The following is a 13,700-nucleotide window of genomic DNA, read 5'->3' on the forward strand; positions in this document are numbered from 1 at the left end:
TTTAAAAGTGTGAAGTATTTTTAGTTGATACTCCCTCCGTTCACTTTTACTTGTCACGTTTTGACTTTTCACGCTGTTTAAGAAATAATGATTAAGATAGGTATTTTACCACAATACCCCTATTTAATGGTGTATAATTGTATTAGAGTTGGGAAAATGATTTGAAATGAGTAATAAATGCTAAGGGTAAAACAAGAATTTTTTTTTATCTTACCTTGATATGTAAAAATTGACAAGTAAAAATGAAAATCTATAAAGGAAATAGTGGACAAGTAAAAGTAAACGGAGGGAGTATTAATATTCATAACTCCCATGCCTTTCATATTCATAACCTTCAAAAGTTTGATGTGTAAGTTAATGATATGATTTTATGTGTTCCGCAATCTATCTATATATAATATAAACCTTTGTAGGGATAGCCTGATGCTACATCAATCCTCTTTATGACCTAGAAACCTATTTATCTTTTTTCTCTTTTTTTTTAGGCTTTTTCTATCATTCTTTTCAAGTTTTCCTATTTCTTATTCATTCATTTATATGTGATACCATTAATTACACATTGTTCTTTCTTAACCATTTCTAAAAAACTGAAATGTCACGCCTTACATTCTCTTAATTATACCATACTCTCTTCAGTGTCTAATGTCTAATAAATTATTCCATTTTAACATTTGTAGCAGCACTCAAACGTATGCTTCAATGTGATATTCTATTACCTTTAGCAATTTGCCATATTCATCAAAATACATAACGGAAATCACAAAAATCCATGGCATATATAGGACATTATTTTTCACTTTTAGAATATTTTTTAAGGGGATACTCTCATGCAGGAATCTCTCTCTCTCTCTCTCTATATATATATATATAAGGTAATGGGACACCTCTCTATGGCCTAGAAAGTCAATTATCTTTTTCCCCCTTTTTTGAATTTCCGCCCTTTATTTTAATCAATCAATTCACCATATTATTTATTAAAATGTGCTTCATTTAAAAAAAAAAACAACAACAACAACAACAACAACATTCACCTTACGTTACTGAATTGAATGGGGATACACATTCATTCAAGAAATAAATATGAAACAGTACACTTCATTTTCCAAAAAAACGTTCATGTTCTACTCTTGAGAAATGGAACTTGTGAAGTAATCAAATGGCAATGCTGGATGATTGATCTAACTTTTTTTGCGAACTTGCCGGATGTAATTCTTCTCTCTCTGTTTTTTTTTTATTTTTTAGACTTCCTTAATTATCTTTAATAGTAATAGAGCAAATGCTGAATCTATAAAAAGCTAATAAAACTGTTTGTTTGGAATTTTTTTAAAATTTATCTGTCAATGTTGGTTTCGAATTTTCGATCAATAGAATTTGTTGCCACTGGAAAATATGTCGTTAGTCTGAACGTGTTGGAACGGGCGCTGCAATTTATTTGATGGTTTCTTCCTGAATTTTGGCCGCTAAAGTAAGTTTTCAACTCTCCCTAAATAATATATCTTATATGGAGATTAATTGAGGATTTGAGATCTTTTATTTCAGTCAGAAATTATTAGAGTTGATCGTGAATCTAAGATTTTGATTGACATTCTGTTGTTGGTTTCCAATTTTCGATTAATCGAGTTTGTCGCCATTGGAAAAGATGTCATTAGTCTGGATATGTGTTGGAACCGGTGCTTCATTTTATAATTTGATGGCGTCTTCTTGAATATTTGGTGCTAAAGTAAGTTTTCAACTCTCTCTACATAATTTCTTATATGAAGATTAATTTAGATTTTGGGATCTTTTATTTTATTCCGAAATTATTGGAGTTGAGCTTGAAAAATAAGGTTTTGGTTGAAGAATAAGAATAAAATTCTAATTTTGTTTGATTTAAAAGTTCGAGATTCAATGCAAATAAAAATGAGTAAGCTGTGCTCCAAATATCGATAAGGACGGAATTATTTCAAGACATCTACTTTTGATTGTGAGGAAGGATATGTAAGTGAAAACTCCTTGCTGGTGTGACCAGTGCAAACGGGTCATAATCTTGATTCGATTTTGTTTTTGAGAAGACATTTGCGCTAATAAAAAACTCTCTGCATATTTAACGCGTCATAATATTCCCCTCTTTTTGCAGGTCTTACTTAGTTGCCCACTTTGTATTTTTTGTTTTCCTTGATTTATTTTGGCTTTGTAGGCATCTGTGTTAGTTTATTTGAAGAATAAGAAATTTAATAGGATTCATGGACTTATGGCACTCTTTGTTGTAATGAAGGTGTCCAATTTGCATTTTGCTGCTGAGGATAAGCATTATGTTAAGGTTACTGGGACTGCACATGGGTGGTATGTGTTGTTCTATATTTTCCAGTCTATGCGTGTAGTTTTGCTTTTCACAGTTTGTTTTGATTGGTACTGGGTGGTCGTTCTTGAAGCCCTTTTTGCAAGAGAGGGAAAAGAATGTGTTGCTGATTGTAGTTCCGCTTAGCTTTATGAATCTTTGTTTGTCTTTTCTCATCATATCTATATATAATAAAGGTTCAGCGATAAGAGAGTGATGTAAGACCTCTTTTTGATGATTCTATTTATCTTTTCTCATTTTTTTGATAATTTTTCCTGCTCCATTCAATTAATTTAGCTTATATTTAAAGACCTAAAAGTCTTTGCCCCTCCATAATCATCTTTATTCTCTAATTAAACTAAGCAATTAATACATATTAATGCCAATGCTTTTTCATCTTCCTATTCGACTGCTTTTGCTCATTTTGCTGTTTATGGCCAACAACTGTTTAAATCTCCAATTAAATTGGATAATTAATACACATTAATGTCCATTCATATGCCATTGCCATGCCTCAATTCTGTAGTTTTATATTGTGCAGGAAAGTCTTAAGTTTCATAAGTTTTTGTTTGCTTTCTGTATGTATATGTATAGTCGAGTATTTGTAGTTATTCGAGCAGATTGTTTACTTCATTTTCAACTATTTTGTGTAACTAGGACAAGATTATAGATTATGTACAGGAAATGGTTTATTTTTGGAGTCTTATAGCACGTTAATTCTCGATATCGAATCCAAAAGAAGAATGTTGATTTTTGTTTTGCATAGTCACTGTATTTTACTCTCTTTTTTCCTTTATAGAATCACAAATTGTCTTGTGAGGTTCATGCATGTGCGGTCTTCCCAGCATATTCAAATGGACCATTTCCTTACGATGCAAAGATATGCCAATGTTTTCGTTGAAAATTTACTTTTGAATTCCATTTTTTTAAGTATTTGCTTAATTTTGTCATTTGCATTGACGAGTCTGGTGCATTCGGAGGTATATACCTTAAGGTTGGATGCATTTCTTCTAAGGTAATTATATTCACTATCTAAATTCATAATTTTTTTCCTACTGCTTACTTAAATTTAATTTGTGTTACAAAGCATGATTTTTTTTCCTATTAGATCTGTTTGGAAATATGATTAGATCTATTCAGAAATTGACACAGTGTAATTTTGAAAGCTATATGAAATTTAATGATTCAAAAAATAGAGGTCAAAACCTAAATTTTAACGAGAAATGATGATTTGCCTAGTATTTGCTGTGAAATTAAAATTCATAAATGATGTATTTTCATCGCTGCACCCAACAATCCTACCCAACTGTTTTTTCATCAACAAAACATAATTCATAATACGTGTGGCAATTGAAAGAACCAAAAGCATATAATAAAACGAAATTGAAAAAGAAGAAAGTGACTATCAGCACGAAGAAGACGCGCTCCGGATTAATATTAGGATTGTTTAAAGAAAATGTTAAACTTAAATATTCACTCATAAAAAATATGTTAAATTAATTTATGAATATTTTATTGGCTCTTTTCTTATTCTTAAAGCTGGCAATGTTGATTCTCTTTATATTGTCTAAAAAAATGAATAATTATTGTGTGATAATATATATACTTTTTCATATTCTATAAAGTGTTTTTGGTACTACTTTTTATATCTTCTTTTATAGTTTATGACGAAACTTGAGAATATTATCTTTTTGGTTACTTATCTTTATTATTAGGAAGTTAAAGAAGAAATAAAAATAAAACTTGAGTAGCGAAGTAAGAAAGGAAAAGAAAGAAAAAAGTTAAAGGTTTAAACAAGTATAGGACAAAAATTAGAAAAGAGATGCTTGCAGATAAATACTTATACAAATGTATTAGATGGATTAGAAATAACTATATTTTAAAATTGTTATATATGTGCCAAAACCAGATCGATTTTTCATGAAATTTTTTCTTTTTATATTTTTTTAAAAGAAAATAAAGATAATGTTTCACTTTACATAACACAAGTATTTCTAGAAGACCAAAAACTCTTAAGTGACGGAAAACCATAGAAAAATATGTAAACTAAGCGTTAGTAATATTTGGTAAAACTTGAAATATTTGACTTTGAAGACTAATCAAAATTTTGAAGAAAAAAAACCTATATTTGAAAGTCTAATTAACCCGCGCGAAGCGCAGTTAGATTTACTAGTTATATACTATGTGTCATGCGACTAAAAGTTAAATGCCTGGAGAGGCACATTTCTTATCATATTAATGTTTTCTCCTCGTATCAGTTTACCGGCCTCTTATTACCAAATATTAAGATATATTTATTTTCCAATATATTTTTTGTCAATATATGTAAGTTGTATCCGTTGGCTCTTCATCACTATATTTTTAGCCAATCGGGTCAAGTGGGGCGGGTCAATAAAATATATACGATTTTCTCATAATTCAAGTTCCACATATATCGATTTAAATTATTTTATAAATATTTAACCTAAAATATTTATCACAATTTTTTTTGTTAAATTAATTTAGGCATCATGTTATGATAAATATCATATTTTAATTTTGTTTAAAAACCGCGCAAAGCGCAAGCAAGTACACTAGTTATTTTAAAAGTTATTCTATAGGAAGTTGCAGAAACAGAAGTTTTGCGATTCTGATGCTAATAAATATGATTATTTTTCCAAGTGCTGGTAATTGTCCAAGAAATAGAAAGTCCACTAGAATAAATCTTGTGGAGGACAAGAAAGATAGCTAAGTATAGTAATTAGTGGATTTATTCAAACGTGGCAATGTTAGAAATCACATTAATTGGGTCAGATAAGTGGAGAAGAACTATACTTACATAAATGCACGAAGATGATCCATAATTTGTTTCCAAATAATTGGGATCACGTTAAGATAATCAATTACAAATAATTTGTTTTAGCAAAAATGAACTGGCAACCTGCAATGTACAACGGATAAAAGTTACATTGATAGCTTGTTCAAAAAAACAAATGTTGAAAGTATATATACTTTAAATCCTTTGATTTATGTTTTTCACAAGTATATATACTTTAAATAATATTATATATTAATTGAATATGATATAAAGTCTATGCAGAGGATACCTGCCATATATTCACTAAACAATGTTGATAAGTTTTTAGTGGACAACTTTTTCTAGTATACTATTAAAACAAAGAAGATAAGAACTATTTGTTTAGACAAATAACATGTTGGTGCCATTTATGCTCCTTTTCTGCTTGCAAGGGATATATAACCTTGCTTGGACAAATTGTTCAGGAATTGTAAGATGTCTCTAATATTAGCCTAAGAGATGTTTGTTTAGATTGAAGTGGCAGAGGGTTAATCATTAGATATCCTTGATCTTTAAACTAAATGATAGACGTTTGCATGGGTTTGGTAACATTTACTTTGCACCTAGCTCTTTTTTCATCAAACTGAATTTCTTCTTCACTTCTTTGTCGTTCTTCTATGTTCTTTGTAGTCTCAATAGTTTATTAGAGTTAAGGAACCGTTAGGTTTTTGAGTAAGCCAATTTAAGATATATGAGAATTATATACCAATATTATTTGGGACATAAACAACAGGGAAATCTATACATTGTGAATTAAGGTTTTATGACAATTTGCTTAACAATACAATACTTTTAGTATCAGTACTTTGAGAAATAAATAAACTTTTGACAGAACAAAGTTTTTAATTTTTTGAAAAATGCTTTTAAATGTTAGAAAAGGAAAAAGAGTGTTCGTTTTTAATAAGGTAATTATTCAAATATTGAATCATCCATAATTTATGTCAAAAGTGCCATTATATTAATGAAGAAGAAGAGACTTCAGCAATATAATGGAATATGAAGTATGAAGTCATGATTTCAGCTCTTGGATAGAAGGCTTACCATAAAAAAGTAATATTGTGCGGAGCTTTTGGATTGGTAAGGCGGTATTTCTATTTATTTAATCTTGAAGTTGGAGTTATTGGGGTGATGTTTCTAAGCAATCTTAAAATTTTGATTCTTGTTATACCAACCTATATTATTGAGTGTGATGTGTCTAATTGTAAAGAGATCTCCTAAAGTAATGATTTTGTATAAATAAGTTTACTTATTTCATTAATAATTATAATATTTTTCTTATCAGTTTGAAAAATAATTTTAACTTGATAATCATATAATAGTACGTATTCAAAAATCAGGAGCAAAAACTCTAGGTATTATCATCTTTAGTATGACTTTTTGTAGACAGTTTACAGAGGATATTAAAGTTGAAAATTGAGTTCTCCATTTGAATGGAGCTTATTTTGTTTCACATAATATTGATGTGTTGTTCTACTTTACTCAATGAATCAATCATTTGTTGTGGCTAAAATAACTTTCTATGTCTCATAGTTTTAATATAGTTGATTTCTTTTCTTCAAAATTGTAGGTTGTTTATATGCATTCAGTAATACAGAAATTTTCGAATTAATTGTGTCCTCCTTTTCCAATTGAGAGGAGTATCCCTCGAGAACTCTATCATTATACACTTATAAAAAACATATTAGATGTTTCTATTTGAGTTCAGTTTTCGTATGCATCTTAACTCTTATATATTAATTTTTCTAAAAGAATTAATATGTATGTGTTGCATATATTTATTACTATTAATTTTTTGTTTGCAAGTATTTATAAGAAGATTTATGACCGCCACTACTTAAAAAATCACTATTTTCCCACCGAAAATTTTCCAATGGTCATTTCCCACTGAATCTCGGTGGGAAAACATAAATAGTAGAGTTTTTGCACGGAAAAATTATGAAGTTTCCCAGCGTTTCAATGGGAACTTATTTCCCACCATGCATTTTCTCAGTGAGATTGTTTGGTGGGAATGAAGTGGGAAAATCACGTTTTATAGCACAAATTTTTCACTGAATGTCGGTGAGAAACACCCCTTTTCTAGTAGCGCTCCCGAAGCGTGGATAAATTTACTAATTTACTATATAAAAGAGATCACAAAATACTGGGGAAATTACTTTATAAAATTTATTCTTAAAAGAGGTTTACACAGTATCAAGATAACACTTGTGTTTCACAAATTCTGGTTTAAACAAGACTCTCTAACCAGTTAAGATTACAATGTGAATGTTACCAAGTGAAAAGGAACGAGATCCAATTTATAAGAGTTCAAAACCTTTTACTCCAAGAAAATGATCAGCCAAATACGAAAAGATTTATTTCCTTATAAAAAAAGAAAAGGAAAAACAATCATGGTAAATATGTTTCCATTTTTTCAAAATAAAAAATAAAAACTAAAAACTAAGCAAAACCCAATTATGATAAGAATATTATGGCTAGGGGTGTACAAAATAAATCGACAGGCTGTACCAAACCGAGTCAAACCGAGAAAAAAACCCGACTAGTGGTTTGGTTTGACTTGGTTTGGTGTTGAAAAAGAAAACCCGACTATAGTTGGTTTAGTTTGGTTTTAGCTAAAAAAATAAAAAAAATAAAAGTCAAACTGAACCAAACCAACCCGCCATTACATGTTTCAATTTTTAAAATATTTTATATATAAAAATATTTATTTGTAATGTAATTTATAAATATTTATTAAATTTTTTTCGTAGTTTTTTTATCTATTACCATATTATTCAAGCTTGAACTTAAAATTTTGAATGTCAATAAGTTTTATATCCTATGGATGTTAATAACTCATATAAAGTCCAAACCAAAACCAACTCAATACTAATACTAACAAAAGAAATTCAATTTACCACTAGGAATGACAATAATGTTCACTACAAAAGAAACCCCAATTACCAACAAAAAATTTAGTTGGTAAATTGATCAAATCGGTTGGCAAATTGAGTTACCAACCGAATGCCAACTGGTATTGATCCGTTGCTAAAAGGCTCGATGGTAAATTTTTCCAACCAATTTTAAATTGTTGGTAAAATTATGAACTAAAAATCGGTTGGTAAACACCTGAAGAAGTTGTTGGTAACTTTTGAAACTTGGCCTTAAAATTTCCGTTGGCAAATTCACTGACCAATATTTGGTTGGTATATCGTTAGTACCTTTACTAACAAATAGAAAAAGAGCTAGTAAATTTGGTTCTTCATTATTCAGTTCCGTTGGTAATTTGTTGGTAACTGTAGTAACGAAGATGAAGTGTTGTTGGTATTCCATTAGCAACTACACTAATGGATAATAATTTGGTTGGCAAGTCCGATGGTAAATTTTTCAAAATACGTTGGTAATCGGTTAGCAAGTTTTGTTACGGAATATGTATATTGGTAATTCGTTGGTAATTTACCAACAACTTTTGAATACGTTAGCAAGTATGGTTATGTATTTTTCTAAATTATGATAGTAATTGGTTAGTAATGTTAGTAACAGAAATCTTCCGTTATTAATCGTCTGGAAATTTACTAACTGATTGTTAGTTTGTTGGTAATGTATCATTCGAGTTCAATATTTGGTTAGTAATTGATTGGCAATGTGTTAGCAATATTACTAACTGAATAATAATTCGATAGTAAAAATTTTATTTTAAATATTTTTATTAATTTATAGCATTTAAAAATCTAAAAGAGCACCAAAATAAATCCAACAATATTAGTAGTCCTTTTATAAACCATAATTTGAATAACAATGCAATAGTCTAAGATAAAGAGTTAAAACTATTTAAATATAACCCGTATCCTTATTTAATTGATGACGTGTGTCTAAACTGATGTAGCATACAAGTGGACATTATAGGTGGGCTAGCAATGAGAACTGACATACAGGCTTGTAGAATCTTATCTACTTGCTTGTGCACCTATCGCTGCATTTCGTGTCTCATTTCTTGACGCATTTCTTGTCTTATTTCTTCTCTCATTTCTTGTCTCATCTTCTCTCATGTCATGCTTCATCTCATCCTCAATCTCTTGTAAACGGTATACAACGCATTCCTTCACCCGAACGTCAAAATCACGATCTTGAAGTCGAGAAGTCAAAGAGGATGATGCACCAAAATTTCCTTGGAAAGCTGCCAGAGAAACAAGGTCATAAGTGCATGCCTTCTTAACTCACCCACTTCATCCAAGTAAATTTGTGAAAACTCAATTGTTGGAGGCTCGGTGAATTAATCTGCAGGCTGACATGCAGATATGATTAAACACTACGGTATAGCGCTAAGCAATCATCAAGAAATAGTTAGAGAGGTAACAAAATTGACATATAGTGTTTTTGTGTGTGTCCATAACTAAAATAAAAAAGGCAGCCTATGTGTATAATTGGATATAGAACATCAACATTCCACAGAGGATATATATAATTGGAAAGACGTTTGCCATCTAATACAAGCAAATTAAAAAGTAAACCAGCTAAAACATCAGTCCAAGCAGATATAAAATATCATGATTTCCACAGAAGAGATGAAGATAAACTTGCAGTTTCTCCAGGGCAGATCAATCAAAGACTGCTGCTCCTTGGAAAAAGCACAGTCGTTCCTCACATAAAAAGATATAACTACTACGTATAGCAAAGGCGCAGGCACATTAAAGTCACAAGTGAAAATTTTAACCTCAAACACTTGTTTGACATGAGTCCTAAAAGAACCAGCAATGAAATGTGAGCGAACCAGCAAAATATCTAAATAACATTTATGTGGAGGTGTTCCTGACTCCATTTATGCAAATTCCATTTCAGAAATAATCCAACTATAGCCCTTCAAGTTCTTATCAAAATATGCTTATACGCAAAAGCTACGTGATACTATTTGAAACGATGTCTACTATAAGGAGTTCAACATCACAGAAAATAAGCAAGGAAATTCCTTCAGTACACACCAATAGTAATCGAACAGAGGTTGTATTAAACTTTAGAGAAGTCATTGCAAGCTTGTAGAGCCTACTAAAGAAATCTCAAAGACGACTTTAAATTTCAACTTTTGTTTCAAAAGCAATATAATACCACATACGAAGTGCTTATAGGAATTAACCAAGAAAATTTATGTTAAAAAATACTCTTATCTAGGACACTGCAACTCTTATAAAAACCGAGCAAAGAGCTAGAAGTCATATAATATCTACTTTACAAGCATTCTGTTCTAATTGTTCATGGAGATAAATAACTTTAAAGTCTTAAGATGTCATCTTCTAATTTCACATTTTGTAAAAAAAATAAGAAATGATTAAGTGGTAAAGCATTCCCTTTATACAGTTTTTCCCAAGCGTATGAATACAAGTAATACTTACTTGAGTCTTTGTTGTCATCTGTCTAAGAAGACCACATACATCATAGTTCTCTTTAATTTCAGCTTTGTACCTTTAAAATCAAACTTAAACTCAAGAAAATACTAGCTGATTCGTTTACAAATATTAAAAAAAAAAAAATTGACAGAATATTGCCAACTAGATTCTTCCCCTAGCTGAACTATAAAAGGTACTACTAAGGCTCATAGCAAATTGTCACAACAAAGGTATTTGAATTATGCGTTTTCTTAAGTCAACTTCTCTTATATCTAAGAACACAGCTTATCTTATATCAATTTTTTTTTTGGTGAACGAACAATATTACATGAGCAGGTGTTGTATTTACAACATTAGGCATTACTGTTCTGCCCCAAGCATAACCAAAAGGAACCACATCTTCTAAACAACGAGATATGCTAAATTTCAAGCAAGTCTACTTCCGACAACGACGGCGGCGCATAAGGGCTGTTGTTGTTGTTGTGAAATTTTCGGCAGATCTAGCCAGAACTAGTGGTTGGTGTTGTTGTATTCACGAATTCGGCGATTGTATTCATTTTTTTGAGTTTTTTTTGTTAAATTTTTAGATGTTATTCATTTTTTTAAGGTGAATTTGTTAATTTTTGGTGTATCTATGTTTTTATGTATTCAGTGTTTGGAGGTGTGTTTTGAAGGATGTTTTTTTTGTATACAATCGATTTTAAATATAATAAAGTGAATGCAGTGTAAAAGTAGCTACAAATGAATACAGTTGAGTTGAATACATTTGACTTGAATACAGCTTAGTTGAATACATCTGACTTGAATACAGCTTAGTTGAATACATTGCAATCTGACTTGAATACAGCAAAATCTAACTTGAATACAGCGAAATCTGACTCAGCCAGATTTTGAATACAATCTACTATAGCGCATGAATACAATCTACTGTAGCTACGAAATGTAATTAGCAAAAGTTTAGCTATGCCTAAAAAAAACCCCTAAAATGTAGTCATTCCTACTTTTATTAAGTGGTTTATTAGATAATCGAAAATAGAGGATCTTGAATACCAATCAAAATTCATCAGAACTCTGTGTGTGTGTGTGTGGGGGGGGGGGGTGTTATTGAACAACGTGAAAAAGTCATTCTCGGTTACCGAAAGGAGATACACAAGTCGAGCAGTTTTGAGAGAATGAATACTATGAGATAAATTGAGAAAAATATTGAGTTTGATTGATTGATCAATTTATAAGACTTTGAAACAATTAGAAAACCGCAAAAAAATGATTCAGTTTGAACAACAAATGACGATTAATGAAGTCCGATAACGGGCTTTCAAACAAGCCTTACAAGGAGATATAGGAATCCTATATCTGAATAATTGTTTGAACAACAAGTTTCAAAATTTACGTACCTTTAGTGCCAATATTGGCATATTGTGAATAATAATAAAAAGAATTGGTTAGTCTTACATACCCCTTGGGGTGCGGACCATCCTCGAACCCTACTAACGCGAGATGCTTTGTGCACCGGCCTGGGAAAAAAAAATTGATTAGTCTTTCATATGTAATATTTTATTTTTCAAAATAGAATTGAGAAAGAATCATGGTAACCATTCGAGCTAACAGAATTAGTAATCTTATTCGTGAATGTAATATTGAACAATATATATTGTAAAGATAATTTTACCACTAAATGCTAGATTCCTTGAAAAATATCAATTGATTTAGAATCCATCATTAAGTTTACCATTAAAAGTTAAATTCATCGAAAAATATCAATTGATTTTACATAGAAATTTACCAACCGTTTCAGCATCAGTTGGTGATTTACCAACCAATTTAACCTCCCGGTTGGTAAATTTTTCAACTGTTCCAATATGAGTTGATAATTTAGTAATTTAGCAACGAATTTGATCTCAGTTGGTAGCAATTACTAGCTGAATATTCATTTGTATGTAATATTACCAACTAAAGATGGATCTGTTCGTAAATTTTACTAATGGATTAATAATCGGTTGTTATATTACCAAGTAATTCGAATATGTTAGTAATTTAAAAACCACAATCTTGATTTGTTGGTAAATATTTCCAACCGATTGAACATTTGTTGGCAAGTTTACCAACAAATAACAATCCCTTAGTAATTTACTAATGAATTTCTAATTGGTTGGTAAATTAGCAACAAAACCCTGTCGTTGGTAAATGGTTGGTTGGTAATTCGTTGGTAATCTGTTAATAAACTATACTCCATTTTTTCTATCATATTTACCAACTGAAATATACTCGGTTGGTAATATTACCAATGAAAGATGTTTGTTGGTAATATTTCGGTTGGTTATCCGTTGGTAGGGAGTTGCTAAATTTGGCGCCATTTTTTCCAGCTATATTTACCAACTAAATTATTTAGTTAGTAAAATTTTGGTTGGTAATCCATTAGGAATCCGTTGCTAAATTCTGAAAAACAATTCTGTTACAAATTTGTTAGTAATTTGTTGCTAATTTATTAACAGATTTGAATTGTTAGTAAAATCGGTTGGCAATTCGGGGTTTTCTTGTGATGGCGTTGGATATCTATTCTTTAATTTTGCATAATTCACTACAAGAAAGTATAGAAATCGCAACAAAATTTTTTATATTTGGCAACAACTTAATTAGTTTTATTGTTGGCAAATGATTTTTTTGTTGCCAAAGAATTTAATTTCGTTGCCATAGTATTGATTGTTGTTGCAAAAAGTACTTTTGGCAACAAAAAAAAAAAAATGTTGTTGCATGTTGTTGCAATAACAGCCGTTGGGAAAAGTTCATGTAACAAAATATTTTTTTTTGTTGCCAAAAAGTACTTTTTGCAACAATAATCAATCTATGGCAACAAAAAAAAATTTGTTGCCAAATATATTTTTTCTTGTATTGATATTGGTTTAGAGAGTGAAAATACATAACTTAAGTTTTTTTTTCTTATCATGTAATTAATACTTATTAGCCGTACTTATTTTAGTATGACTTAGTATTTTTAGATTATGGTCATTTTCTTTATGGCTTATTAATTAGCAATATTTATTCTAACAGATTTTATTATCTTTTGTTGAATATTTTAATACAATGTCATCACTCTTCTCACATTTTGTGTTATTTTTTTATGAAACATCTTAATTATATAGTTGTATTATTAGGACTAAAGGCATATTTCAAGTAAAAGTTATATATAATT

At 30.0% G+C, this 13,700-nt stretch overlaps 1 protein-coding gene and 1 long non-coding RNA gene across 2 annotated transcripts; one reads left to right on the forward strand and one right to left on the reverse strand.

Annotated features, from left to right (window-relative positions):
• Positions 1 to 938: 938 nt before the first annotated feature.
• Positions 939 to 2,496, forward strand: LOC132038958 (uncharacterized). The gene is made up of 2 exons (XM_059429465.1): positions 939 to 1,205; positions 2,255 to 2,496. Exons 1-2 carry the CDS (start codon positions 1,050 to 1,052, stop codon positions 2,462 to 2,464), a joined length of 366 nt encoding a protein of 121 aa, XP_059285448.1. The 5' UTR covers positions 939 to 1,049; the 3' UTR covers positions 2,465 to 2,496.
• Positions 2,497 to 8,877: 6,381 nt separating this feature from the next.
• LOC132040600 (uncharacterized) lies at positions 8,878 to 10,947 on the reverse strand. Its single transcript, XR_009410725.1, has 2 exons — positions 10,517 to 10,947; positions 8,878 to 9,414 (listed from the first exon to the last, which is right to left on the reverse strand). It is a non-coding gene; the product is annotated as an uncharacterized LOC132040600 (long non-coding RNA).
• Between the last annotated feature and the right edge of the window lie 2,753 nt (positions 10,948 to 13,700).

The sequence above is a fragment of the Lycium ferocissimum genome, chromosome 12 (assembly GCF_029784015.1).
Source record: "Lycium ferocissimum isolate CSIRO_LF1 chromosome 12, AGI_CSIRO_Lferr_CH_V1, whole genome shotgun sequence".
In the NCBI taxonomy this organism is placed as follows: domain Eukaryota; kingdom Viridiplantae; phylum Streptophyta; class Magnoliopsida; order Solanales; family Solanaceae; genus Lycium; species Lycium ferocissimum.